The 27,055-nt window shown below is 38.1% G+C and overlaps 2 protein-coding genes across 3 annotated transcripts in view; one reads left to right on the top strand and one right to left on the bottom strand.

Moving 5' to 3' along the window:
- The first annotated feature begins 572 nt into the window (after window positions 1-572).
- On the top strand, window positions 573-15,414 carry cdv3 (carnitine deficiency-associated gene expressed in ventricle 3). Of its 2 annotated transcripts, none has more exons than XM_081353446.1 (5): window positions 573-1,020; window positions 11,105-11,181; window positions 13,195-13,322; window positions 13,409-13,574; window positions 13,918-15,414. In XM_081353446.1, exons 1-5 carry the CDS (start codon window positions 826-828, stop codon window positions 14,042-14,044), a joined length of 693 nt encoding a protein of 230 aa, XP_081209572.1. In that variant the 5' UTR covers window positions 573-825; the 3' UTR covers window positions 14,045-15,414. The 2 variants fall into 2 exon arrangements, with proteins under 2 accessions (XP_081209572.1, XP_081209573.1); XM_081353447.1 differs by having other exon boundaries at window positions 683-1,023; window positions 11,108-11,181.
- A 149-nt stretch (window positions 15,415-15,563) lies between these two features.
- Window positions 15,564-27,055, bottom strand: part of vps41 (VPS41 subunit of HOPS complex) — a 29,609-nt gene continuing 18,117 nt past the window's right edge. The window contains exons 11-29 of the mRNA XM_081353445.1: window positions 26,058-26,155; window positions 24,373-24,502; window positions 24,140-24,255; window positions 23,996-24,052; window positions 23,818-23,879; window positions 23,634-23,715; window positions 22,538-22,630; window positions 22,264-22,391; window positions 21,998-22,142; window positions 21,718-21,759; window positions 21,579-21,629; window positions 21,348-21,485; window positions 20,188-20,242; window positions 19,888-20,028; window positions 19,654-19,790; window positions 19,460-19,559; window positions 19,311-19,355; window positions 16,335-16,414; window positions 15,564-15,906 (exon numbers count right to left, since the gene is read on the bottom strand). Of these exons, the coding sequence (XP_081209571.1) occupies window positions 15,826-15,906; window positions 16,335-16,414; window positions 19,311-19,355; window positions 19,460-19,559; window positions 19,654-19,790; window positions 19,888-20,028; window positions 20,188-20,242; window positions 21,348-21,485; window positions 21,579-21,629; window positions 21,718-21,759; window positions 21,998-22,142; window positions 22,264-22,391; window positions 22,538-22,630; window positions 23,634-23,715; window positions 23,818-23,879; window positions 23,996-24,052; window positions 24,140-24,255; window positions 24,373-24,502; window positions 26,058-26,155 (1,781 nt within the window). The 3' untranslated portion in view covers window positions 15,564-15,825. The remainder of the gene's footprint in view (window positions 15,907-16,334; window positions 16,415-19,310; window positions 19,356-19,459; window positions 19,560-19,653; window positions 19,791-19,887; window positions 20,029-20,187; window positions 20,243-21,347; window positions 21,486-21,578; window positions 21,630-21,717; window positions 21,760-21,997; window positions 22,143-22,263; window positions 22,392-22,537; window positions 22,631-23,633; window positions 23,716-23,817; window positions 23,880-23,995; window positions 24,053-24,139; window positions 24,256-24,372; window positions 24,503-26,057; window positions 26,156-27,055) is intronic.

Below are 27,055 nucleotides of genomic sequence, written 5' to 3'. Positions count from 1 at the left end.
TGATGGAAAGACTGCAGTCTAAGTGGAAGAGGAGGTTACACAGAAGGATGTTTAATGCCCCCACTTTAAAAAAGTTTAGGAACCACTCTGGAACAAGCTTCCACTTCATGTCAGAACAGCCTTGTCGCTCAACGTTTTTAAATCTGTTTTAAAAACATTTTTATCCTTTATCTTTTGACTACATTTTAAATATAAATAGGCAGGTTTTGTGGTTAAGTATTGGTAGCTATTATAAAGAGTGTATTATGTGTATTGTAAAGCACTTTGGTTCAACTCCTGTTGTTTTTAAACGTGCTCTATAAATAAAGGTTAAGTTGAGTAATATTGAGAAAAGTTGAGTAAATTCTTTTATGCAGTCGTGTTTTTTTATTCAGTATAAAACGGCACTACATATGTAAATGTATCAGTAGAAATGTTTTCTTTAATGTGTTAACTAAATTACTCAACAAGTCTTGTATAACTACTACAACAAAACAGTTGCACAATCTGGCAAAATCACTGTGCAGAATCTTCACCCTGCGATGTGATTGGTCGAAAACTAACATAGTGCTCAGCGATTGGACAGCAGACCTGTCAAACACAAATCTGCTTTCCCATCCGGGTCAGATCGGAAGCAACCCTATCCGGTGCATTGGGCGAGTGTGTGTCACACTTTCAGCTGGTGAGTGCTAGGTTGCTCTCAGCACACCGTTAACCTGCGGATACGCATGAAACACGGATTATCGGGCAGACACACACGCAAAGGCTCGTTTGCTGTCGTTTCAGACGCTGATCTGATTATTTCTGAGCTTTTTTAGTGTCAAGTGAAGGAAATTTGGGGATAAGATGGCGGATGTGGCTCCGGCCGGCGTGGAGAAGAGTCTGGATGACTTCTTCGCCAAGCGCGACAAGAAGAAAAAGAAGGAGAAGGTCAAGGGAAAGGAGCAGGCGACCGGAGGAACCGTAATGGTGTTGAAAAAGACGAAAAGGGAGAAGGAGAAGTCGACGAAGAGTGAGAATCAGGACGCGCAGATGGAGAAGGTAGTCAAAAAACACACCGGCTGCGTCACAAACCCGTGAGCTGCCTTGCCTAGGCTAGCGAACATTCAAACGCGCTTGAAACGTTGAGCAATGTGGGCTAAGCACGCAGTTCACTCGGCTTTGTGACAGCTAAATAACAATAACAAAAGGTTATACGTTTAATTTGTCTATAAGAGAAAGTTAATGTGATGTTGTGTTGTAGCCATCATGTGTTTGTGATTCTGAAAGCTATTATTAGGCTGCTTACATTTACAATTAACTTTAAAATCAATTTCGGTCATGATTTACTCACCCTGCACGACTTTTCCTCTTAAAAAATAAAATAGAAAAACAACAAAATTAGGGTTTTAGCAGAACAGTAAAATATTGACAGAATTAGTCATTTACTTCAGTTTCAAAAACATTTCTTACAATTAAAGTCAATAGTGAATAGTTCCGTTATTCTGTTTAACATTTCAAATGGGAATGGAGCAACACGAGGGTGTGTAAATGGCGACAGAATTGTCATTTTTTGGGTGAACCATGCCTTTAAATGTGCATTTAAATAGAAGTCGTGTCTGAAGTGACGTATCTTGGGTGATATGACATCATACTTTTCCATGGGGAATCAATCCCAAGTCTTGCAGGGGTCTTATAACTGATCCTGTAACTGTCCTCCGACGCCACCATATGCTCGTTTCTCATGTCATTACAGAATAGCTACGTGCTTATAAGCGATGCTTGTGTATGATTGTACTTTTACAATGACATCAGATCGCTTTAATTAAATCCTACACTTTTCAAATTGTGATGCACATCGAGAAATATTGTAAGTCAGTTGTGCTGCATCCCATTTTGCCCACTGTGCCCTAAAAGTACGTTCTCTTTTGAGAAGAAAACCTAGCTAGTATAGTCTAGTTTTGAATGTGTAACAGAAGAGCAGGGACATTTTGAGACATCCTAGTACCACGTCATAATTGTGTCTATGAAGTCGGAGTGAAATGGAAATTCACCCTATCTATTTTCTAAATGCTTGTTATATATCTTATGTGATCAATCAATGTATGCATGGTTAATTTTTCGGATTTTTTGACCTCTTAGTGTTTAATCAAAGCTGGACCTTTCTGTGAAAATGACAGACTGGTGTCATATGCAGGTCTTAGCCAATTGTTTCGTCTGTTTAAAGTCACCATAAAAATAAAAATGTTTTTTTTTTTTTTTTTTTTTTTTAATGGAATATTGCAGTATTTATTATTAGTGATTTATTTGTGCACACAGGGGTGGGAGATGTGACCGAAATCTTATATCATGATATGAGTAATTTTATTTCACGGTAACGATATATATCCCTATATTGTTATTTTTGCTTTAAATAAGGGTTTTATGATATTAATATTTGAAACCATTGAAGTTTCATAATTCTTGTTACCATTTTCAATATTTCAAGCTTAAGAGCTCAAGCTTATTGAAGACAAACAGTGATAATGAAAGAACAGAGAAACTAATTACAAGCAAATAGGAAAACAAACTACAATAGATCAAAGACAAATAAAATTGACCTACCTCAAAAACTTCAAGCAATAGAAATAAAAAAAATACATAAATTGTATAAAGTAATCAAATGTATAAAAAAACTGCATAGTCTTCACTGTGCAAATTAAATATACATTTATACTAAAAAAAATAAAAATAATTTTAACATTACGACAGCAGGTAAATTTGGATGCTGTCACTTTAAGACCGACTGCACGCATCCAATAGACTCGTGCGCTTTCTTTCTTGAAGGGGTCATACAATGCCATTTTTGTACAAGCTAATATGCTTCTTTATGGTCTAAATTAAAAGTTTGTAATATACTTTAATTAAAAATTCTCATTTGTATTGTAAGAAAACACTAATTTTACCTGGTCAAAAACAGCTCTGTTTTCAGCACGCCGTTTCAGTGCCTGTGTCTTTAAATGATAATGAGCTTTGCTCACCCCGCCCCTCTGTTCTGTGCGTACACCGTTTTTAATAACAACACAAAAACCATAATGCGTTGCTCATTATAAACGTGGGATTATGAATTATATTGAGAACGTCATACATAGAAAACATGCCATAATGTACCTGAGTGTAAAAATAGCCACATTCATCGTGAAGCTTGCAAGCTATTTGCAAAGATTAATATAAAGGTTAATACAACGTTTCACTCACTTCAGTTCCAACACGAATAGTTGGTACTGATCCTTTTTCCAGAAGCAGCTTTTAGCAAAACCAGCTTCATACTGACCTCGTTTGTAAAGCAGTCTGGTGTGTGAAATGATTTGCGCACACATGAGAGCATTGACGTTGATCGTGGGGAATTCCCTTTGAAAACAAAACTCAGCCACTGCGTCTTCAGCGGTTCGGATTTAGGAACATCAACATGACTGCTGTGATCGTTTTTACACCCAAGAACAGAACACCACAATCGCTTAGACGCCATTCTGCTCACAGACAGTCAGAGACAGTGCTCCAGCGAGACGCGCGGACTATGATTGACAGCTCGCTCACGAGCGAGGGCGGAGTCTGTGTTTGAACTGCGGCTGTCAATCGACCATCGTGGGAGGGGCGTCCGACCGTGTGACGTCACACGGTCGAACGGCTTGATTAGAGAGAGGGGAAAACATATAAGAAGATTAAAAAAAAACACTGGATGAATTTTTATCATTTTATGATGGTACAGGCACTGCCAACACACATTTCAGTACAATCAACTTGTAAAAGTGCATGTACCATATGACCCCTTTAACCGTTTATGTTCACTTAGGACATGACTTTTCTTGCAAAGAGACACATAAGTGTGTATTTAACCGTTCAAGCCCAGTTAGTCAGCGAAAAGCCCTCCGTTCAGTTCTCACGCGCTTTGAGCTTTCATGTGCGTGCATCTTTCAGGCAGCGCTGAGAAAATCTTTGACAGCACACTAGAGGTGGGAATCTTCAGTCACCTCACGATCCGATCCGATTCCGATTCTGGGAGTCACGATCCGATTCCAGAACGATTCTTTATCTACCCCCCCCCCCCATTAATTCATTAGTTTACATAAGTAATTAAGTAGTTTATTTTTTTATAATTACAAATAAAATAAATAAAACATTAAAACAGTTTTATTTTAAGAATTTTAAAGTAATATAACTTCAAACCATATAAATAGCAAATAATAAAGAGAAGCATAGAAACAAATGACAAAGAAACAGAAGAGTGCTTTCAGTATTTAAGATTATATGAACATTTTCCATTCAAGAACTGTGAGTGATTTATTTTCATCATACTTTTGTTTTTTACTTTGACATCTTATTAGACTGAGATATCTTAGATATCTATTTAGCTGCATTCACGCTCGGATCTCTTTTTAAATACAAGTAGTAATGTGGTTTGTCCTCACCGTTTAATCCCTTAAGACAGTGGTTCCCAAACTTTTAACAGGCATGTACCCCCTGAGACATTATAGATCTTCCGGAGTACCCCCAACACCACCAATTGTTAACAACAAGTTTTTTTTTATTATTATTATATTTATTTTTTTATCAATTTTGTCGAGAACAGTGAATAGAATCATAAACATATGATACAAATCTAATCAAAAGTCAACATATGATAGGGCTGTGACGGTGGCAGTTTTTTACCACCGCGGTATGGACCCAAATACCGGCGGTGTTGCGGTGGTCGCAGGACGTTGTTTTGAAATAAAAAAAAATAAATAAAAAAAAAACGAAGAAACAACACACTAAAGCCTGTAAAGCATTGAAATACATATCAGTAAATACTGGTAACTTACATAATATAATAAAGTTGAATCTATTTTAAAAAATATATATAAATAAATAAAAACTTTCGTTAAAATTTCCACACAAAGACGCGTGATACAGCCTAACGCTCAGCTCTTTGAGAGGGATGTGGGACACGAGCAGGAAAGAGACCATCGATCTATTTTCTGATATCTTCATGTTTTCTACTTGTAAAAGGTATGAAGAGCGAATCCTATCTTCCACAAGGGCAAGGCATTTAGGCTATGTTTGCGCGCTGCCAGAGAAAGCCAAACTAAAATCACCCGCGCGTGTGAAACGCGCTTTACAAATGAACTTGACGCGCCTTACCAATTAAACTGAGTTAAAAAGAATTTGACGTACAAGTAAAAATGTAGGCTATCTGTCCTACAGCGTTTTTCTACTTTAACACAGTAAAGAATACGAAAATAATTGACCTAAAAGCGAACAAAGGAAGAAACTTTATGCCTCATCCCCTTTGGAAATGGGTGAGACGCGAGTGAAGATATGGGAAAAGAAACAAGAGATTCCATGCAGGGTTGAGTCACGATTTTTGAATATTCGATTAGTTGATTTAATTATAGAATATCTAATGTTCTAATGTCTGTTGTGCGATCATTCTCTAAAATAAAATCTCCATGTTCTGGTGCTGATGCGGTGGAGATGCGTTCATGTAACCAGAGGGTGACGCTGCCAATAACGCACATAACAGCTCTCACAAAGAGCCGGCAAAAGTAATGATTATGAATGTGTCAAATATAGGAATGAGACATTTGAATAGTTATTAATAAAGTGTTTATTTTTTTGTGTCAGTGTCGGGCTGCAAAGATGAAGTTGACGATGCTGACTCGTTATCTTCGCAGTGAACGCGCCTATAGAGAGAAATGCACTTCATACGGATATGTAGTCGGTTTATTTTCGTTTTGAATTGTTTTGTTTAAAAGTAGACAATTCAAGCTTTCTATAAGGAATAACTAATGGAATATTTTGAAATTCACTAATAATCGGGTGACCAGATCGCAAACCAGAATTCAAAGCCGAAAAAGCTTAAGTTTATGGGCTCACGCACAACTCTCTCATTCGTCATGAATTCAAACTTTTCCATGGCTGCGATATAACATTTAATTGCTAATGCTAACCTATTATTTCTTTTGTAAACAAAGCTTTGTGTGTCATAATATTAATGTAAAACAGCATTCATATTTTTGGCAAACCACCGCCGGTAGTATTTTTTTTTAAATTGCATTTATATTTGCATTTTTGTCAAACCCCAGACACTTTCAAACATCAACATGACATTTATTAATATGTATTCGTGTCAAAATGTTCCTTTTCCTATTCAATTTTGCTTGGAAACGCTTCCAAGACGCTTGCGTGTCGCGTGAAAAATAGGCGTCGGTTCTATTTCTACTTAATACTCAGCCACCGCGGTGGCGCGTTTGTCAAGATTACCGGCACAGCCCTATATCGCGTACCCCCTGAAATCAGTCCACGTACCCCTGGGGGTACGCGTACCCCAGTTTGACAACCGTGGCCTTAAGACATAACTTGCTGTGTTTACGTTCATTTTGCATAAGTATATTAAACCACTTACACGGAGTCGCACAGCTGCATGCGCGAGCAGTCAACACAAACAAAGCGCGCATCAGCATTTGAAACTGAAAGCAGCCTTCTGTTAGCGAGGTTCATATTTTAAATATATAAGTCCACTGCATTCCAAACCACATAAACGATGACTTCGTAGAGCATTTTTAACGAGAATATCGACGCGCGAGACAGCACACTTCAAGTGTAACATCAAACAGAGCGCGCGCGCGTCTCTCACAGCGCATCCTGTACAATGAAGCCTGTGAATGTCCTTATAATTCGTTTCAACCTTTCCGAACTTTATTAAATATTATTTTACTGAAGGTACGTGTGTGGGGAATTGTTGGCAAGCAGAAGACGGGTGTTTCTAAAGCAAACTCTGCGTCATCATGATCGCACATCTGGTTATAATTCTCAGAATCGATCCAGAATCGTTGGAGAGAGAATCGCGATGCATCGATGGATCGATTTTTTTCTCCCACCACTACAGCACACGCATATAGCGAAATGAGTTGTATTTCGCTGCTTACTGCGCTTCAACGGTTAAAAATCGCTTGTTTTTAAACGCAATACTAAAGGGATACTTCACCGATATTTCATATTAAACTGTTATTCCCTTAACTAAGACGAGTTGATACATACCTCTCTCATCTCAATGTGTGCACTCAATCGCTCTGGCGCGCGGCGACACTTTGATAGCACTTAGCTTACGCCATATATTATAGTTATCCTTTTTACCTGCTTAGAAAAGCACCACGTTTTTTTTTTTGTCACCATACTTGGTCGTGTAACCACTCGTGTAACTGTATTTAAATAGTGAAAACATGGAGGTGTTTGGTCACTTCTAGCTTCATCTCTGTCTGGATCCTAATGAATGAACTGGGCTAAGCTAAGTGCTATAAAAGTGTCGACGCATGCCAGAGCGATTGAGTGCACGCACTGAGACGAGAGAGGTATGTATGAACTCGTCTCAGTTAAGGGAATAACATAGTTTAATATGAAAAATCGGTGCAGTATCCCTTTAAAAACGCATGCAAACGATAAGCTTTTGTGACACCGTAGCACAGCGACGTTATGTGAGCGTAACCACAATAGAGACGATAGTCCAAAATCTCTACCGGTTGACAAATTTCTACCGGTTAATCGCAGCAATTGCAAATTATCCAACTTTCCAATCAATTCCTGATGGACAAAGCCCCACCCTACTTTTGTTTTATTGTTTATGCCATTTCACTTAGATATACATCAGAGAAGAAAGCACTATAGCAACTTCCGTCAACTTTAAACCCCACCCCTGCAAGGGTTCCCACTTCTCAAAATCCAATAGGCTCTATGCACGTTTTGTCTCAGCCCGCCCAGTTACATCCGGTGCTGCGTCGGAAGCCGTTTTTGCTTTCGGTGGAGATAATGGCAAATTACACTCGCTGTTTACAAGAACTTCCAGCGGTTAACGTGAATGATGTTAACAATATTGTGTGGCAGTTAACTGTCACACCTAAGAGTAAGAAAGAAAAGGGCTTTAAATTATATATTTCGAGCTACATCGACAACTTTGAGGGTGAGTATTCTCTCATATCATGTGAAATCCGTCTAGCAAATCGGTTTCTAAAATCGTTGTCTCCGTTTCTGAGAAAATTAATTTTATGAAAGTTTTGCCGCTAGTACACTTCACTTTAGAGCACGCTATGCGGAAGTAAAGACTCTGGCTGAGATTCTACCGGAAATACGTCAGCAGCGCCCATGCATAGAGCCAGAGAATGTCTAATAGGAAGAGAATTGGCACTCTCTGCTTCCTTCCGGTTTCTGGACTGGCTGCAGTAACACGTCTCTGTCCATATGAGGGCGCTCGCAGGCGAGTGCAGAATGAATGGAGGTCTATGGCGAAAAACCCTCAAAATCCACTTTTCTCAGGATATAATTTTTTGTCTAGTAATTTGAATGTTGTATTCGAAAGGAGATGCAAAGAAATTACACATTGCTGGGTGTTAGATTTTTTAGAGTCATTTATTTGGTTTAAAAAGTCTTTTAAAATGTCAAGCAGAATGCTAGCGTGTTATGGGCAACAACAACTCAACCTGTAAGAAATCGAAAAGAAATAAGTACTCGTTCATTCAACTTTCGACCTATAACCCATGTTGAACTTGCAAAACCTACAATAAAATCTGAGATTTCTCAACGGCAATCGGGTGAAAGAGACACATTTAGCCGTCTAGCCCCATAGACTCCCATTCAGTCTGCACTCGCCCGCGATCACCTCCAGTGGAATTCTAATGGAACTGCAACCAAGATCGATACAATGGGGCTAATAGGAAGTGCCAAGGCTCTCCGTAGACGGGCTCTGATGGAGCGTATTGACAACAGATAGAGAGAAACAAAGACCACGCCCTTTTTCATTGTGACGTTAAGACCATGCTCCCACATAGACAGCCAGCATCCTGTCACTGGAAACTGGCTGTTCAATCATCTTGTCACTGATAACGTCTTCATATACACATTTTAGTTTGTTTAATTGATCCTACTCAAAAGTTCATTTTAATCTGCGTCGTGGGTCTTTTTTTAGTTTTAAAGTTAATGGCCAAAGCTGTTTTTAAAAGTTCACAATGTTGTTGCTGATGAAATTGCTTCACACAACTTTTTCCAGCACTTCTCTATTGTGAATAATTGCGTTGCAACTTGGAGGTTGATTAAAAGTTTCATGAAACCCCCCTGTTTTAGCCTGTTCGTTCTCCTCCGAGTTGGAAAAAGTCTCTCAAATGGGCGTCTGAAGCTGTGGAAAAGTGGGAGTGTAGTAGAGGGTGAAAAGGGGGGAGAAAACAACCAATAAAACACAGACCTGCAACACACTCATTATACAGACACAGGAATATTAAAATATGACCTTGGAGAGAGAAAAAACAGAGTTAAGGGTTAAAAATCTAACCCTATATAACAAACTGCCAAAACCAGGGAGAAACGCGGAAGATAGAGCAGTAGAGTATAAGAAATATGTCCATAAATTGAAACGTGCTTGCTCCGGTCCGTAAATGAACGATATGATGAGCGTTGTTGAACTCATAGCTGTGTTCCGCGCAGAAACCGCTCTCATGCAAATGTGTTTTGGGGTTTCATGACCCTTTAAGGTGCGTCCCTAAATTTTCAGCTTGTGCTCCTAAAAGTTTCAGTAAGGGGCTGCAGTGCTCCTAGTAAAAAAAGTTAGTCTGGAGCCCTGAGTTAATAGAAGTTGAGTTTTCACTCCTGTTATAAGTGTGCCCTTTAATTTTTTTAGGCAGTTTTTTTCTCCTTAGGGTTAGGTCTGTTTAAATCCTCCAGTGTGGGAATATATTTGATATACATTTACAAATAAGAGTACGTTTACACAACAATGATGTACTTTGCTAGCATGGCAAGCCAGACCTACATCAAGATGTTAGGTCTGGCAACTCACCATAGACACGGCTCAATCCGAGGGGCGGGATAAACGGCTGTCTTTCAAATTCCCTCTGCATGCAATAGGACAGCGCTTCAACCAACCAGAGCGTTTTCCCAACAGCGGAGCTTAGTTGATAGATTCAACTTTTGCCATATCTGGCCGGCAAAACGACGAACACATCGGCTCTTCCTTTTTTAAGAATGACTTAAGTGCCGTTCTTTGCTCTTTTCTCAAAGAAAAACTTAACTCCAAGTCCTCCAGAGTCGCGGCCAAAGCCGATTCGAAAGACTGTTCTCCAGCAGCAGCTCTTCTTTGTTTTCAAGTAACGTTAGCAGGTAACTGCACTCTGTCGTCATCATGTTAAGCCCGCCCCGCCTACTCTATACACGACGTGATTGGCCTGACCCAATTTAGGTTTTTCCAGCATGAAAGTCAACGGAGAGTTGCTAGACTACCCTGGCTGCAAAATAATTTTTGCTGCCGCTAGGGTGCGTCTAGATTTCTAGGCTAGTACTTTGCATTTTTTACGTACAGAGAACAACATTGTCAAAACTATCTCTGTTCACATGGATCCGCAAAAAACGACTAAAAACACTGTATTCTGCTGTAGTTGCCAATGTTACTTTGTAAAGAAACACTATGCGCATGTAGACCTTATGCACCAGAGAAACAAGCGCAGGCGGCGCAGCCATCTTTAGAATATTGTCTTTGAACTTCCGTTTTTGCAGTTGCTCTGTTTATCTCTATGGCATCGCTGTCGAGGAGTAATTAGCTGGTAAAGTGGATTTACTTATTGTAAAGTTAACGAAAGTTATCATGAGGATTGTAATGTTTAGAGCAGATGTCTTAACAAATGTCAGTGGACCGGGAAGATTTTAAAACAAGCCGTTCATTCATAAATCCCCAAGATCACTGTGAAAATACAGACCGGAAGACAAAAGACAACGAGTGCAGCGCTGAAAAGGGGCGGGGCTACATAAGAGCTATAGACTGAACACTTGTGCATGACGTTACCGTTTTTACAAATTCATGAGATGATAGCGGTATTGTTTTCAAAAACCTGCGCTTTGAAACTTGTTTCAGGCCCCCAAAATGCCATTTTGTGTAATTAAACGGGCAAAACGCATAAAAAGTTTTCAGTTTTTTGTTGAAAACTTTGTCGTGTAAATGGCTCCTAAGTCGAAATTGAGATGCTCTCAGCTTCCCTCCTTTCTCCAAAATAAGTTTGTGGTTACCAGCACAATAAAACATTGTTACATAGACTTCAATAAAGTAGTTTTACAACTTAAGTTTCACCCCTCTCTTTCTCTTTCTCCCCAGGAGGACGAGGAATGGAAGGAATTTGAGCAGAAGGAGGTGGACTACACTGGACTCAGACTCCAGGCCCTGCAGATGAGGTGTGAAGAGAAAACTGTTGACATTATCTAATGAATTTCATGCTACTGATCATAAATATTATGCTGTTTGCATGGCCATTTCTTATTCAAAATGTTCTCAGTTGTTTTATTTAGAGCCCGACCGATATGGATTTTTGGGCGCCGATACCGATTAAAAAAAAGCCAGATACCGATATATCGGCCGATATTATTTATGTGTATATTATAATACAGTAGCAATATTATTTATGTGTATTATAGTACAGTAAGTTTGGACACACTTTACAATTGGTGTGTACAAACTTTTGATGGGTACTAGAGCCCGACCGATAAAGGATTTTGAAGGCCGATACCGGTACAAATATTTGTTGGTTTTAAAATCTGATATTCCGATATATCGGACGATATATATATATTTTTTTTCAGAAACGCGCAACAAAACATTAACAAATTTCCCTAACATTAGTTATTTGTAGTTATTTATGAGTTTTAACTAAAATAATATGATAATGCATTTTAAAAAGAAACTTGTTTCTTTTATTGTCACAACAGAACAGAGGAACATCAAAATATATTAAAGTTCTGATAAATAAAATGTATAAAAATACAAACTTAAGATTTTTTTTTAAGACTAAACGTTTAGTCCTTTGAACAAAAACAACAATTTCACATTAAAATTGACAACAAATTCAAATTGTCATAATTTACTCTCTCAAGTTGTTTTTTTATTCTGTTGAAAATAAGTTATTTGGATGAATGTGGGTAACCAAACAGTTGATGTACCCCAGTGACTTCCATAGTATATTTTTCTCCTTTGGAAGTCAATGGGGACCAGCTACTGTTTGGTTACCCACATTCTTCAAACTATTAATATTAGAAAAATATTAGAAGGAAATTAATACAGTTGGAACAACATTAGAGTGCCTGTAAATAATGAGATCATTTTTATTATTGGGTGAACTATCCCTTTAAGGACAAGCGGCAATGTGTTTACAATTGCTACTGTCTCTTTAAGAGCTGAGCACGACACGTCTAATGTACACGCATTTGACAAGCAGATTTTCTCTCAATTTTGCCTTCACTTTAGACAACCGACTTTGTTTATGTAAATATTGTGTGTATTTAACAGTATTAGCACAATAATACTCGAAAGATAACTTAGTCCAGTATCCAGGCGCTGGTAGAAAGGCTTTTAGTGCATGTGAGCTTCACATGTACGCGCTGAGAAACACACATCGTTTGAACAGCGCATCAGCATTTAAAATTAAATGTTTAACCGACAAAGCATTAAAGCACATGCACATTATGAACTTTTGTGAACTGCAGTGTTAACATTTTATGTGAATATAGCCTACGTCGCGTTGTTCCGCTTCACTCTCGGCTTATTTAACCGCAGCAAAACTGGACATGAGTCACGAATTTTGTCATCCTTATTTGAGTTAAGAGAACTGATAGGGAGGTTCTTTTAATTGTTATTTAAGCAATGTATGTCTCGTGAGTCGTTACCAACTCACCATGAACACACTTTACCGATGATCTCACTCGCGGTTCTCTCTGCCCGACTCTGGCTGGATCAGCAGGTTGCAGAATGTGTGGCGCGTTATACACGAGTGTTGCCAACAGGGACGGTGTAGAGTGCCCTCTGGTGGACTAACTATACAACGCCAACACTCATAACATGGTTGAAGGGTGTTTCGTCCGTTTTTATTTTATTTTTGAAATATTTATTTATCGGCCGTTATAAATGCCGATACCGATAGTTTTGAAAATGCCTAATATCGGCCGATAATATCGGCCTGCCGATATATCGGTCGGGCTCTAGTTTTATTATTGGAGTTGAGGTAAACACTACAAATTTCTATGGTTGCTCTGATGTTTGTTTTTTTCTACTAGCAACTTCAGAAAGCGCATTTCAGCAACTACACTTTGACATTGGTTTTCAGCTAACACAAATGTCTCAAAGCACTCTAAATGAATTTAAACATTGACTCATCTCTGTTGTATTACACATTTTTATGTTTGTCTGTCTGACAGCGATGAGAAGGAGGAGGAAGAGTATGAGAAGGAGGAAGTGGGCGAGGATGGTGAGATCATCCTGGTCAGTGGTGATAAAGTCTCTGGACCCTGGAATAAATCCGGCGCCCCCCCTTCAGCTGCACCGGGTGAGTCTGCTGCATTGGTATAAATAGCCAACTAATGGAAGTATTAGTTGAGATCAGTTCTTAACAATCTGTCTTTTTTCTGTTAGTCGAGGAGGTTGAGGTTCCTGAGCCCAAGGCACCTGGCGTGTATCGTCCCCCAGGGGCCCGGTTAACCTCTGCGAAAAGAGGCCCAACTCAAGGGCCTCCAGAGATCTTCAACGACGCCCAGTTCCCCTCTCTCCTCTCCACCGCCAGACACGTGGAGACTCGCAAGTAAGCAGTCAATGAGCTCCTCTAAAAAGCCTGTGTGCTGATCGTTGCTTAATCAGTACCTTTAACTTCCTTCCTTCCTTCCTCGTTTTCCAGAGTATGATAGGAATGGCATCTAGGCCTATCTGTATCAGAATGAATTGTGGTTGTTAAATGCAGTTTTTGATCATGAAAAGTTTGAAAGCAGCTTTGCTTTTTTATAATTACGGCAGAAATGCCGTAAGAAGTATTTTATCCTGAATGGGGGGGGTCTTGGATAGTGTTGGACAGTTGATTCATGGTAAATAAAAAACTGAACCTAACTGATAATGCATAATGATGCTGAGAAACTGTTTTCTTGTTGTAGGGACAGAGAGATGGAGAAGACTTTTGAGGTGGTCAAGCACAAGAGCCGGGTCAGAGAAGGGGAAGGCCAGGCGTCCATGCAGCAGTTACAGTTAGATAATCAGTACGCCATCCTGGGGGACAAATAAAAGCCATCTCCCCCTCCCCCCCCCAAGCCTACCACCAGTGGTACAGTAAGACTCGCAGGGGGAACATGACCTGCAGCTGTCTGATGCAGTCCTGACTGAGCTGGAGACGCCTGTGCCCTTCCACACACACACACACACACACGCACACCTACACCTAAAATCCTTATCAAGCAACATCCACAAATGAACGCATTTTGACACATTTAGCCATTGAAATCCTCTCATACACACACAGGGCTGATAAAGGCCCTCCCTTATCAACTGCATTCAGATGGGCTGCAGCAACAGGAACTGACTGAAATTTCAAATTCTGCTTTATATGACACCAAGTTCACCAAGACGTATGATACTGCATCAAACGAACAAGGCACCAAATGTTTATTTCGGTGGATTTCCTCATGGGGTTGGTTGGCCGGCAGAGCCACTGGACATCGGCCAACCCTGAGAAAATGAGAAAAGCCACTCTGAGGATAGAGTTCAAGACATTGTGTGAGAATTAAAAAAAAAAAAAAAATGCTGAGGTTTTTTTTTTTTCTTTTTTTTTCCGTCTTCTTTGCTACATCAGTATAGCTCCTGAACCATTTGATATATATTTTTTCTTGCATTGTGATGACAAAGCTGGGAGTTTTCGGTTTGGACACTAGAGAGGGGAGACTACCTCAGTTGCATATCTGTGGTTACCATGTCGACCAGGTCCTGGGGTCTGATTGGCTGCAGGAATTAACACCAGTCCAGCCAAAGAGGAGCTATTCAACGTTTCAAACTTAAACTTGAAAATGATATTTTTCCCTCCCCTTGTCAGGTCTTCAAATTAATTTTTAAAGTGGCCTTAATGTTTTGAATTTAAATACAAAAGTGTTGGGGGAGATATTTACATATAAATATATTTAGAGAATGCGCTCTGAAAGGCACTTCCTTGTCGTGTTGCAGGTAAAGCCTGCTTGATTTGATTCTTACCACTCTTGAGGAGTAAAAAAAAATGCCACCGTAACCCTCTGAGAATGTAGTTCTGCGCTAGTTTGTCGACATATTGCGAATAATGGATGTTCTCTAACAATGTCCCTTTAACCTTTTCATCCATGTTCCTCTCCTCATTTTATTTGATTCCATGATGATTGACAAAACATTATTAAAGTTTAACCTTTCTAATCTCACATCATGTTTCTGGTTTGATGTGTATTTTTGTGATTTTTCTTGCTGTGGCCTGTAGAGGGCGCTGCAGTCATTGCTATGAAATACTCTGCAGTGTCAAATGCGTTCCTGTTTATGTGTGGAGCTGTTTTTTGCCATGTTAAACTGTAAATGTACGCGTATAGTAAGTATCTGAATCCCGGCCATTCTGTATATGCATTAAAACCCCTCAGACTCGCCATGTTATGTTCTTCTGACTGGACAAAAACTGCTGGGCTGTTTCGTTATCTGAACAACTATGTGAAAAAATGTCTCTGAATTTTAAGTATACGACTAGTAAAAATTACTAGCGCTAATAAACATTTTGAATCTTATTAAAAGAAAGTAACAATTACTAATACGTTTTCTTAGTGGACCTTGAGATTTGATGAAAAAGGATATTTCATTGGAAAATTGTTGCAACAGACTTCTGAGGTGAATTATGGGAGTGCTTTATTGGCGCTGTTTTTGTCAAACAATCTAACATGAAGACCACATTCTGGATTAATAAATACTGTTACTAAAGGGAAGCTCATTTAATGATTGCATTTGTAACAGTTTCTAATGAGTGTGTGGTAAATGTTTAACTGTAATTCTAGTAGTAGGAATGATTATTTCTTCATTTCCAGTATGCCACTGCCCGGGCCTCTTCGCTTTGCACTGCAGATGTTGCAATACTGTGTTCCTAGAACCTGCCAGAGAGGACACAGAATTGACTTTTATGGTCCTTTTATGGTATTATCACTTGTCAGGATGCTCTTACATACAGAGTAAAGTTGGAAATCCAACTGATAGTGCCACATGTTAAAGGAATAGTTCACTCAAAATATTTGTCATTCCAAACCTGTATGAGTTTGTTTCTTCTGTTGGACACAAAAGAAGATATTTTGAAAAATGTTGGTAATTGATGGTAGCCATTGACCCTCCACCACCTACACCACCACCTATGAAGTCAATGGCTACCATCTGGTTACCAACATTCTTCAAACTGAATAAACTCATAGACGTTTGGAACGACATGAGGGGGTGAGTAAATGACAAAATTTAAATTTTGGGGTGAACTATCCCTTTAAGGTGGATTATAAAAATGCTAACATCAAAAAAATGACATAAGACTTACGGTTCCTGGGGACGGCAGACACTCCTTGTGGAACATGTGTCTGCAGTGAAACACCACCACACCAAATGCTTGAGCCGTGTCTGAAACAAATAGAGTGTTTCAGTCAAGCAATGAGAAAAAAAAACCTTCCAATGCAGTGAAACATAAGTACATTGTCAGCATCATCGCATGATTTGTGAGGTGGAAAGATGCCCAAAATTTGGGAATTAAAGTGATAATTGGGCAAACTATATTGCACTTTTATATACTGTGCACATCATCAGTTTAAAAATATTTTCAACTTGAACAATTACACACATTAAATGAAACATATATATATATATATATATACACTCACCTAAAGGATTATTAGGAACACCATACTAATACTGTGTTTGACCCCCTTTCGCCTTCAGAACTGCCTTAATTCTACGTGGCATTGATTCAACAAGGTGCTGAAAGCATTCTTTAGAAATGTTGGCCCATATTGATAGGATAGCATCTTGCAGTTGATGGAGATTTGTGGGATGCACATCCAGGGCACGAAGCTCCCGTTCCACCACATCCCAAAGATGCTCTATTGGGTTGAGATCTGGTGACTGTGGGGGCCATTTTAGTACAGTGAACTCATTGTCATGTTCAAGAAACCAATTTGAAATGATTCGAGCTTTGTGACATGGTGAATTATCCTGCTGGAAGTAGCCATCAGAGGATGGGTACATGGTGGTCATAAAGGGATGGACATGGTCAGAAACAATGCTCAGGTAGGCCGTGGCATTTAAACGATGCCCAATTGGCACTAAGGGGCCTAAAGTGTGCCAAGAAAACATCCCCCACACCATTACACCACCACCACCAGCCTGCACAGTGGTAACAAGGCATGATGGATCCATGTTCTCGTTCTGTTTACGCCAAATTCTGACTCTACCATCTGAATGTCTCAACAGAAATCGAGACTCATCAGACCAGGCAACATTTTTCCAGTCTTCAACTGTCCAATTTTGGTGAGCTCGTGCAAATTGTAGCCTCTTTTTCCTATTTGTAGTGGAGATGAGTGGTACCCGGTGGGGTCTTCTGCTGTTGTAGTCCATCCGCCTCAAGGTTGTGCGTGTTGTAGCTTCACAAATGCTTTGCTGCATACCTCGGTTGTAACGAGTGGTTATTTCAGTCAAAGTTGCTCTTCTATCAGCTTGAATCAGTCGGCCCATTCTCCTCTGACCTCTAGCATCAACAAGGCATTTTCGCCCACAGGACTGCCGCATACTGGATGTTTTTCCCTTTTCACACCATTCTTTGTAAACCCTAGAAAAGGTTGTGCATGAAAATTCCAGTAACTGAGCAGATTGTGAAATACTCAGACCGGCCCGTCTGGCACCAACAACCATGCCACGCTCAAAATTGCTTAAATCACCTTTCATTCCCATTCTGACATTCAGTTTGGAGTTCAGGAGATTGTCTTGACCAGGACCACACCCCTAAATGCATTGAAGCAACTGCCATGTGATTGGTTGATTAGATAATTGCATTAATGAGAAATTGAACAGGTGTTCCTAATAATCCTTTAGGTGAGTGTGTATATATATATATATATATATATATATATATATATATATATATATAAAATAAAATAGTAAAAGTCAATTGCTTTAGAGATAAAATGTGCTACTAATGTAATTTGAATTCAAATATGACAATTACAAACTGACTGGCTACTGTTTCCAAGATATTTAAGTTTGTACATTGTACGTCTATGTACATTGTGTAGATAGAACCTGTCACCTGTCCTGTTTATGTAACACTGACAAAAATCAGCAAAAGGGTTATATACATCCACACAGCCCTCAAGTTTAGGCAATGCCACTTGAAGGCAAGCCTGCAACCTTAGCCGAAAAAGTGTAATGCCTGCTAACGCTTAGGTAAGCAGGGAAGGAGACAAGAGGCTGGATGTCAATGGAGGAGAGGCTTCAGGCTAATCTTCAACATGTTTAATCTTAAACATTCATTTTGGATTGATCTATTTTTAGAGTTTACTTAAAAAAAAAAAATAGCTGTTTTATAAGAGAAGTCACAAACAATTGCGCGACAGATGTGATTCAGTTTATGGCACTTCTCATTCATTTCTATGGTATCCGCAAACAGTGATTGACTGTCGCACAACTCTGAACGAAATTCAATGACGTCAAGGATCTAATGTGATTGGTTAGCTACACCAAGGTACACATGATCCAAGTTAGATGTTACGCTTATTCCAATGGTAGAGCCACGGACCCTCGTATCTCCCAATAATAAGACCATCTCTGGTTTAGCTTCAACTATAATTAAACACATCAAGTCCTTCAGGTTTATCTGAAAACTACAGGTATGTGTGTTGGAACTGAACTTTGCAGGGCTGTGGCCTTCCAGGAACTGACTTTTGACCCCCTGCTGTATGATTTCTGATATTTGTATAGAGTTATGTAAGCTTTGTTAAGACTGCATCATCCATGACTTCTAGGAATAACATGATGCAATTCTTTTTTTTTTTTGATGCTTATTGCACTTACACAGTCAAATACACACAAAATAATGTCAAAATGTCAGTCTTGTCTTGGCGAGAATTCACGTTAATTCAGTCAGTTATGATTTAAGTGAACAGTTAAGAAAGAAAACGCACGTGTAACAGTATAATGGATCTGAGCATCAGGTCTGAAAGTGACAGCAGCCTATATACCTGCAGCCAAATTATGATATAATATTAAAATATCTATATGGCACTGATTGTCAATGATTGATTGATATGTCAAAATTGCGGCCAGTGAAAATGCTGAGTGTCTAGTACCTTAGGAAAAACCACTAGCCACAGTGGCTGGTGAGCAAAAAAGTTAATGTCAAGCCCTGTACATAAGTATATGCGAGTAAATAAAAGAAAAAGAAATAAATATAATAGTCTTATACATGTATTTTTTTTAACTGCATTTATGTATACAAACAGACACATAAAAAGTAATCAAGGCGTACCTGGTGGTAGAATAGGAGTGTGGCAGGATTCACAGATATTTTCCTCTATGAGAAATGAAAGAAAGAGATTTTTTTGTAGCATTTCTAGCGAAAATTTCTTATTTGAATGATTTTGTCCTAGTTGATTGGAAGACAAAACGTTTGGTTACCATCCACCCGCACTCCTCTCTTCTGTGTCCTGTGCATCCTCTGTAGAAGAGACAGCGAATCGGCCACCAGGATCTTCTTGCAGCCCTCTCTCAGTAAGATCTACAGGACAAATCCCATGAACACAAACCGATTAAGCAAATGTATCTAGTTATATTTGCACTCTAGCCTGAACGACACGTTGGTTTCAGCACACCTGTAGATTGTAGTCCTGTAGGATTTTGACCAGAGAGTCTCTGAGGTTAGGAATCTCCATCCCTTCTTTAATGCGGTGAATGAGCAGGATGGGGTCCACATGGGTTCCGATGTTATTCAAGAGGCCTGTGATAAACGCTAGAGGGAACAACACATAAGAGAACAATCATTACTAGTGTAGTCTCAAACATGCATCAGGAAGCAGAGAGAGCTAGTGTAGATTGGGTTCTCGTACGTGGTTTGTCTATAGAGTAAGAGATGAGATCCTCCCAGAGTTCTCGGTCATCCTGCTCTTTGGCAAACTCGATGGCCTTGTCCACATCCGCCAGCTCCTCCATGATCATCTGTAGGGCACGTCTGCAGTTTCCCATGCGACCTGAGAGGAGAAACCATCAAACGCATGAAGCACTACAGCCAGTTGAAAATGTTTTATTCAAACTTACTGAAATTTTACACTTAGTGACTTCTCTGTTGCACTGGATCACACTTGCAGTGTAAAAAACTATAACATGCGTTCAAGTGATTCAGAACTCACTGAGCAGGAAGACCGTCTCTTCTACAAAGTGCCTCTGCTGACAGATTTCCAAAGCCTGAAACAGACGACACAGAGCAACTGTTTAAAGAATGTGATGTTGGACTTCACCTGAACAAATCTAATGGGACAATGGCAGTGTTGCATTCAAAAGAACAGCATTTATTATAAACAAAACTTTTTGTAATATTTATTAATTCCATAAATGTCTTTTTTTATCAATTTAATATGACTTTGCTAAATAAAAGTATTAATTTATTTAGCTTTTTTGCATCTATCTTACCCCAAACTTTTGAATGGCATTGTATAATGATTTCCAAAAAAAAAGGAAAAGGAAAAAAAGAAACTAAAACTGTTTTCAACATTGATAATAAGAAATTATCTTATAATGATTTCTGAAAGTTCAAGTGACATTGAAGACTGGAGTAATGGCTGAAATTCAGCTTTGCATCACAGGAATAAATTACCTTTTAAAATATATTACAACAGAAAACAATTAATAGAAATTGTAATTCTATGTTTTTTTGTTGTTGTTTTTTTTAAATGTAGCCTTGGTGAGATTAAGAGACTACTTTTAAAAACATTAAAAAACATTAATGTTTCCAAACTTTTGACCGGTAGACTTACATTCATACTATGAATTTTTAATAAAATGTTATTAATTTCTCAAAACTTTGTTAAAGTGTCTTATAACTAAAACATATGTTAATTGAACCTAAAATATGTTATTTTAACCTTTTATTTGATGGTTAAATAAATTAATTTCAACATTTAATTCAAGTAATTTTTTTTTTTTTTTTATGAATGTTGTATAAAAGTTTTTCAGAAACATACACTACAGGAACTACAGTAGGGGGGGCGGTAAGATTTGTATTGTTAATGTTAAAAATACAGTAAAAAACAATAATATTGTGAAATATTACAATATTATTCCTGTGATGATTACTCCAGTCTTCAGTCCACATGTTTTCATCCAAAGCTGCAAATTTAACTTAGCTCAAAATGGGATTATTGCATAAAACATTTGCGAATAAAACAGTGGATTTCCATCCAGTGAGTCGAAGAGAATCAAATAGTCACTTCCTGATAAACTGGCACTAAATACCACTTAGAAAAGTAGGAGAAGCCACTGTAGATAATCATTTTCGTATATAATAAATGACCTTCTCCAGCGGGCAGTGCATGCTTTCTCTGAGGAAGGGCAGTAGGTTGGGTCGGTCAAACTCAGCATACAAACTGATCTGCCTCTCATGGTACTTCTGCCCCTTATGGTGGTCTCGCTTAAACAGCTTGTGCAAATACTGGAAGAGAACCAGGCGTAAAGGAAGTTAAGCATCCAAAGTTGACTACTGCAAATACTGTATTGTATTCTGGATCCTTCATATTCAGCGTACCACATGTAACAGCTCAGGTCTGTCTTTTAATTCCTCCACCACTTTGTCGATCTGAGGGAGAGAAACACACAGATGTTCGTCTGTACAGAGAGTTTGAGAGGGTTTAATCAGAAGAGAGAAGCCACTGCACTGAACTCACCGATATTTTATCTTCATTATCCAGCAGCATGTCAACAGCTTTCTGAAAAAAAAGGAAAAGAAAAAGAAATAGAGAGAACAAAGAGGCGGATGTATCCTTCAGACACATCACTGTGACTATAAATCACATTCTTCCAAAGTCATCTATAATATATATATCAGCAAAACAATCCATAACTTCCTGAACTTATGCACTTGACATTTCATTTCAAGTTTCTTGTATTAAATTCTAAAACAAAGGTCCTCAATAAGGTCAAAAGCAAAAAAAATTGATGTTTTGCCTCTTTGTCAAAATCCATGAGCAGGACAATCTTGTCCTTGATGGAGGAGAAGAGGTTGTGTTTGTGAATGAGCTGGTAAACATCTTTATGTCTCAGTTTCAGGTAGATCTCCAGAGCACGATCGTAACGCTGATCATATGTGTACCTGCACACACACACACACACACACACACACACATATAAGACCAGTCTGACTTTGTGCAGAGCTGCTTCAAAATTGTTACAAGCTTTTATTACACGATGATAAATTGTCAGCATTCACTCACAGCTCAGCCAGTGTGGTGAGGAGAACACTGTTGGTTTGGTCCTTCTTCAGGTGTTCATTCACTGCCTGAACTATAGCCATGTTGTTATACAGCTCTCCTGGCCACTCACGAATCAGTGTGGCAAAACCCTGTGTGAGAAACAACAAAAGTAAAGGAATTTCCTTGCTTCCGTAAAGGATGCATTCACATTTTGAAACCTTAATCTTATGGTCCATCTAACAGGTTACAATGTCATGTTTATGCAAATGAAAGAAATGTAATGGAAAACACATACCTCATAATCCGTCTTGAGGAACTCATGAAGGATCATCTCATAAATCGCTGGTCGAAGACGCAGGTCTCCTCTTGGTAAGTACTGACTGATGGCCTGAGAGAAAGAAGAATGGAGTAAGTAGGTAGTTGATGTGTAAATGCTGAAAAGAAGCATTTTAGGTTAAGATTATTATTATTTTAATATTTGTATATCTTAAAATGTTATTAATTTCTCAGACATTTGTCAAAATCAGTATAGTATGTAACTGTTAAGTGATAATTAATAATAATTATTATTATTTTTATAATACCACACGTATTACTATTTTAACAACAAAATAGTCATAATAAAGACCACACTGCAAGTCTTAAAAAAAGTATGTCTACTTTTTTATACAGTTAATTTCTCAGAACTGTCAAAGTCAGTGTGGTAAATAATAATAATAATATAATCAACCTATTTATTATTATTTCTATTATTCATAATAATTGCAATAACAATAATTATAATAATTATTATATTATAACAATAACATAATCATAATAAAGACAACACTAAAAGTCTTTAAAAAAAGTAAAAAAATAAAAATAAATGGCATAATATTACACAATAGTCTAAAAATAAGTTCTGTTTTAATCTATTATTCAATATTTTTTTATATAAATTGTTCATTTCTCAGAACTTTGTCAGTCTATTAGGACTACCTCTAATAATAATATCATCAACCTGATTTTTGTATTATTGTTTATTATTTCTATTATTAATAATAATTGCAATAATAATCATTATTATTACTATTATTGTAATAATAATAATAATAATTATTATTATTACAACATGATCATAATAAAGACCACACTAAAAGTCTTGAAAAAAAAGGCATATGTTATTGCTTAAAATTGAAGTTCTGTTTTAATATTTAATAATATTCATATACTTTTCATAATAGTTAATTTCTCTTGGCATTAACTTTGTTAAAGTCATTGTGGTACATAACTAATAATCACAATAATAATAATTATTATTATTACTGTTTTTATTATATTCATTTTATTAATTATTATCCAGACTGATATTATATTACTATTTACTATACGGTCAGCAGGGTGGCACTCACTTTCAGCTGTCCAATGGTTTTGAACCTGTACACTTCATTCTCCCAGAGATCCATGTTCTTTCCTAGCACTTTTTGACACTTTCTGTCAATGAGGAACATCGAGAGAGAAAGGGGCATACATCAAAGCTTCTTCTTATTTTAAATGGGTAACGGGTTATTAAATCAGAGTCTTGATGTCCTGTACCTGGCAGCCGTGTCATAATCTCCTCTCTCCACCAGATGATTGATGTACGCCATTCCAATTTTCTATTCTCAAAGCACAGACAGGAAGCACACATATTGTGATTTCAGGTTATCATCTGACAGTGTTATACAAAAAAAAAAAAAAGACAAGGCATCAAATCAGGTTTATTTGTTTTCACCTGTACGTCATGACGTTTAATGTTTTTGAAGCTGATCTCTGCAGCCATCAGTGCTTCCTGTCACAAAGACCCAAATCAAAGTACAACTCAGATGTTTTTTAAATGTTACGATACAAATGCTTCCTTAGACTCCTGAACTCGTACCTCATATTTCTTCTTCTCCAGAAGCCAGTCGATGTGGTCATCCTGGTCTCTTTCTTTAGCCACTACAATGTCTTTAGGACTGATGATATAGAATAGAGACTCTCCCTCTGAGTGTTCTGGAAACGATTATATCAAAATGGGAATTGAATTGATTAAACTGTGGATTGAATGCGATTTGTATGCCTCTGCATCATTATGGTATTCCAGTTGTTTATTCGTTGTCTTCATCGTACCGAGCCTGTAGTCCCTGCACTGGTTCTCCTGGAAGTTGCGTACAGTGAGAGCATCAGATGAGATCTCCTCACAGCCCTCGGGTAACGGCTGGATGATGTCTAAACGAGGCCGTGTTCTGAACTCTTCCTCCTGTCACAAACACAATTACATTTATTAATATATTAATAATCGTGATAACTGGGATTTTTGAAAAAAATATTCACAAATAGTCATTTCTACCCAATGATTTCAAGCTTAACATAACCTAATAGATAAATGCATATTTTAATTTCAGTTCATATTTATTATAAAACATTCCATGACTTAAAATTTGAATAACTTCCATACTTTTTCATATATTTTCATATATCCAGGTTTTCCAAGACTGTGAGAATCCCGGTTCTTTAATAAACTGGCAAGTGTTTAGGGAACGACTTATAATAAAAATGTTGTAAGCCTACATCTTGAATTTTAGCTTGAATTAAAACTAGTTTTGTCTTATTTTAAATCATTTTAAGTCATCTTGCTCAATGCAGAGCCAAATGATGTCCATCTCTTCCTCTGTGTACTTAATAGGTGGAGCTTGACGTAGTCGTATTGAGAGGCTACTCTCTGAGGAGCCAATAGAGTGGTGCAGCTATGACATCACTTTGTAGGCCAAAACGCGGAAGCGAGTGAGCATTCCAGTTCCATCGTCCCGAAGTCAATGGGTTTTTTGAACAGGGTTTGGGTTAAATGGCTGAAATAAGGTCTGTGGTGAACACAAGCTCAAGACACAGACAGTATTACCCCACTCTGGATTTTTTTAAGCTGTAACGTGTCTTGAAAAAAGCGGTTGCTAACAAGTGGCTGAATGGGCTGTCGAGATTAAACGTCATCATGCCGAAAAGGTAAACTCAGTCCGCTTTTACAGCATCGTTGCTTATAATTGTGCTCTTATAAACTATTCTAACTCAAACGTTCTGGGGAAATGTTTTTAGATAAAAAAAAAACTGAAAGAGTTGTCGGAAGCTTAGTGATGGTGACGTTGAAGTCGTGGGACTGTGGTGTAGTTCGTTTATAGCCTACCTTTAGCTTTTTACTTCTGGTGACTGCATTTAGGCTTCAAAATTCATAAAAGTTGTGTTTATCTGTGATAATTATCTTGATGGACAAAACGTGCAAGTATTGTACACTTTTGTTAAACACAGCTTGTTTTTTGCGATAATCCAAAACCCTATGGGAAGATTCTGTTGGGTTTTTCTCAAGGGAACCAGTGTGATGCTAACTGACAGTTGGCCAAAAAAGTCATACCACTCTATACTGTAGGCAGAGCATGACATCAAGCTCCCCCTTGCTGGACACCCAACCAAACCCAAACCCTACCCATAACCCTATCTCTAAACGTAACTCCACCCATTACATCCAGAGAGGACATCATTTGGCTCTGCAGTGTGCACCACTTGATTATGTTTAGGCATAATGTTATAGTTAGGGTTAGGGTGTGGCTCAACTTTCAAGCTCCACCCATTAGGTCCACTGATTGGTTCTGCAATTAGCAGCCTCTCCATCTTCGGGCCCCCTTGGACATTTGATGAAGCCCCCTAATGGGATTCAGCCCCAAAGTTGAGAATCACTGATCTAAAGGATATTCTGGAACAGTTTGGATACTACATCTAAAAAGCAGACTTTATGAGGTAGCACTGGTGAGAGTGGGTAAAATTACCATGTCCTCAGTGTTTTCTTTGACATAGTACAGAGTGACCAGCTGATCTGCTAAAGGCGCCAGTCCACTAATGAAGAACTCGGTGTCAAATGCTGACACTGAAAGAAATCAGAGAAACCAAAAAATAAATAAAAAATGTCATAACGTTATGCTATTGTACAACTTGAGAGTGAGTTAACTGATGACAGAATTTTAAGTTTGGGATAAACTGTCACTTTAAAGGGATCATATGATGCCATTTTAAAAGTTCACTATTTTGTTTATTAGGTGAAATAGGTTAACATGCTTTAATGTTTAAAAAAAAATCTTTTTTTCACATACTGTACATTACTGCAGCTCATCTATTCCCAGTCTGTCTGAAACACACTGATTTCTACAAAGCCCCTCCTTCCAAAAAGCTCAGTGTTCTGATTGGTCAAACACTTCATGTAACGCCTCATACCATAATCACGAGCTTCAGCTTTCGAGGCTTTAAAGGAATAGTTCACTTAAAAATGAAAATTCTGTCATCTTTTAACCGGACAGTTGATGGACCCCATTGACTTCCACAGTAGGAAGAAAAAAATACTATGGAAGTCAATGGGGTCCATCAACAGTTTGGTTACCGACATTCTTCAAAATAACTTCTTTTGTGTTCAGCAGAAGAAAGAAATTCATACAGGTTTGAAACAACTTGAGGTTGAGTAAATGATGACAGAATTTTCCTTTTTAAGTGGACTATTCCTTTAAGCAATTGTAAACACACAGGTAATCAGTAAAATGCACTAACTTTTGGGTTGTATTGCTCCGGAACAGCTTTATAAATAAATCTTAACCTCTAATTCCTAATTTCATCCGTTTTCCTTTGTGGGAGACTATGAGCTTTGCACCTTTGCAGATCGTATAGATGCACAAACAGATATATTACACACTAAAGGAAAAGGAAAACATTAAAAAGCATCATATGACCCCTTTAAACTTAATGATGATGTTACGTGTTCTCATTATGTGTATGCCTG

Source organism: Scardinius erythrophthalmus, assembly GCF_964197995.2.
Source record: "Scardinius erythrophthalmus genome assembly, chromosome: 22".
NCBI classification, from domain to species: domain Eukaryota; kingdom Metazoa; phylum Chordata; class Actinopteri; order Cypriniformes; family Leuciscidae; genus Scardinius; species Scardinius erythrophthalmus.
This window is presented reverse-complemented; position numbering and strand designations above follow the sequence as displayed.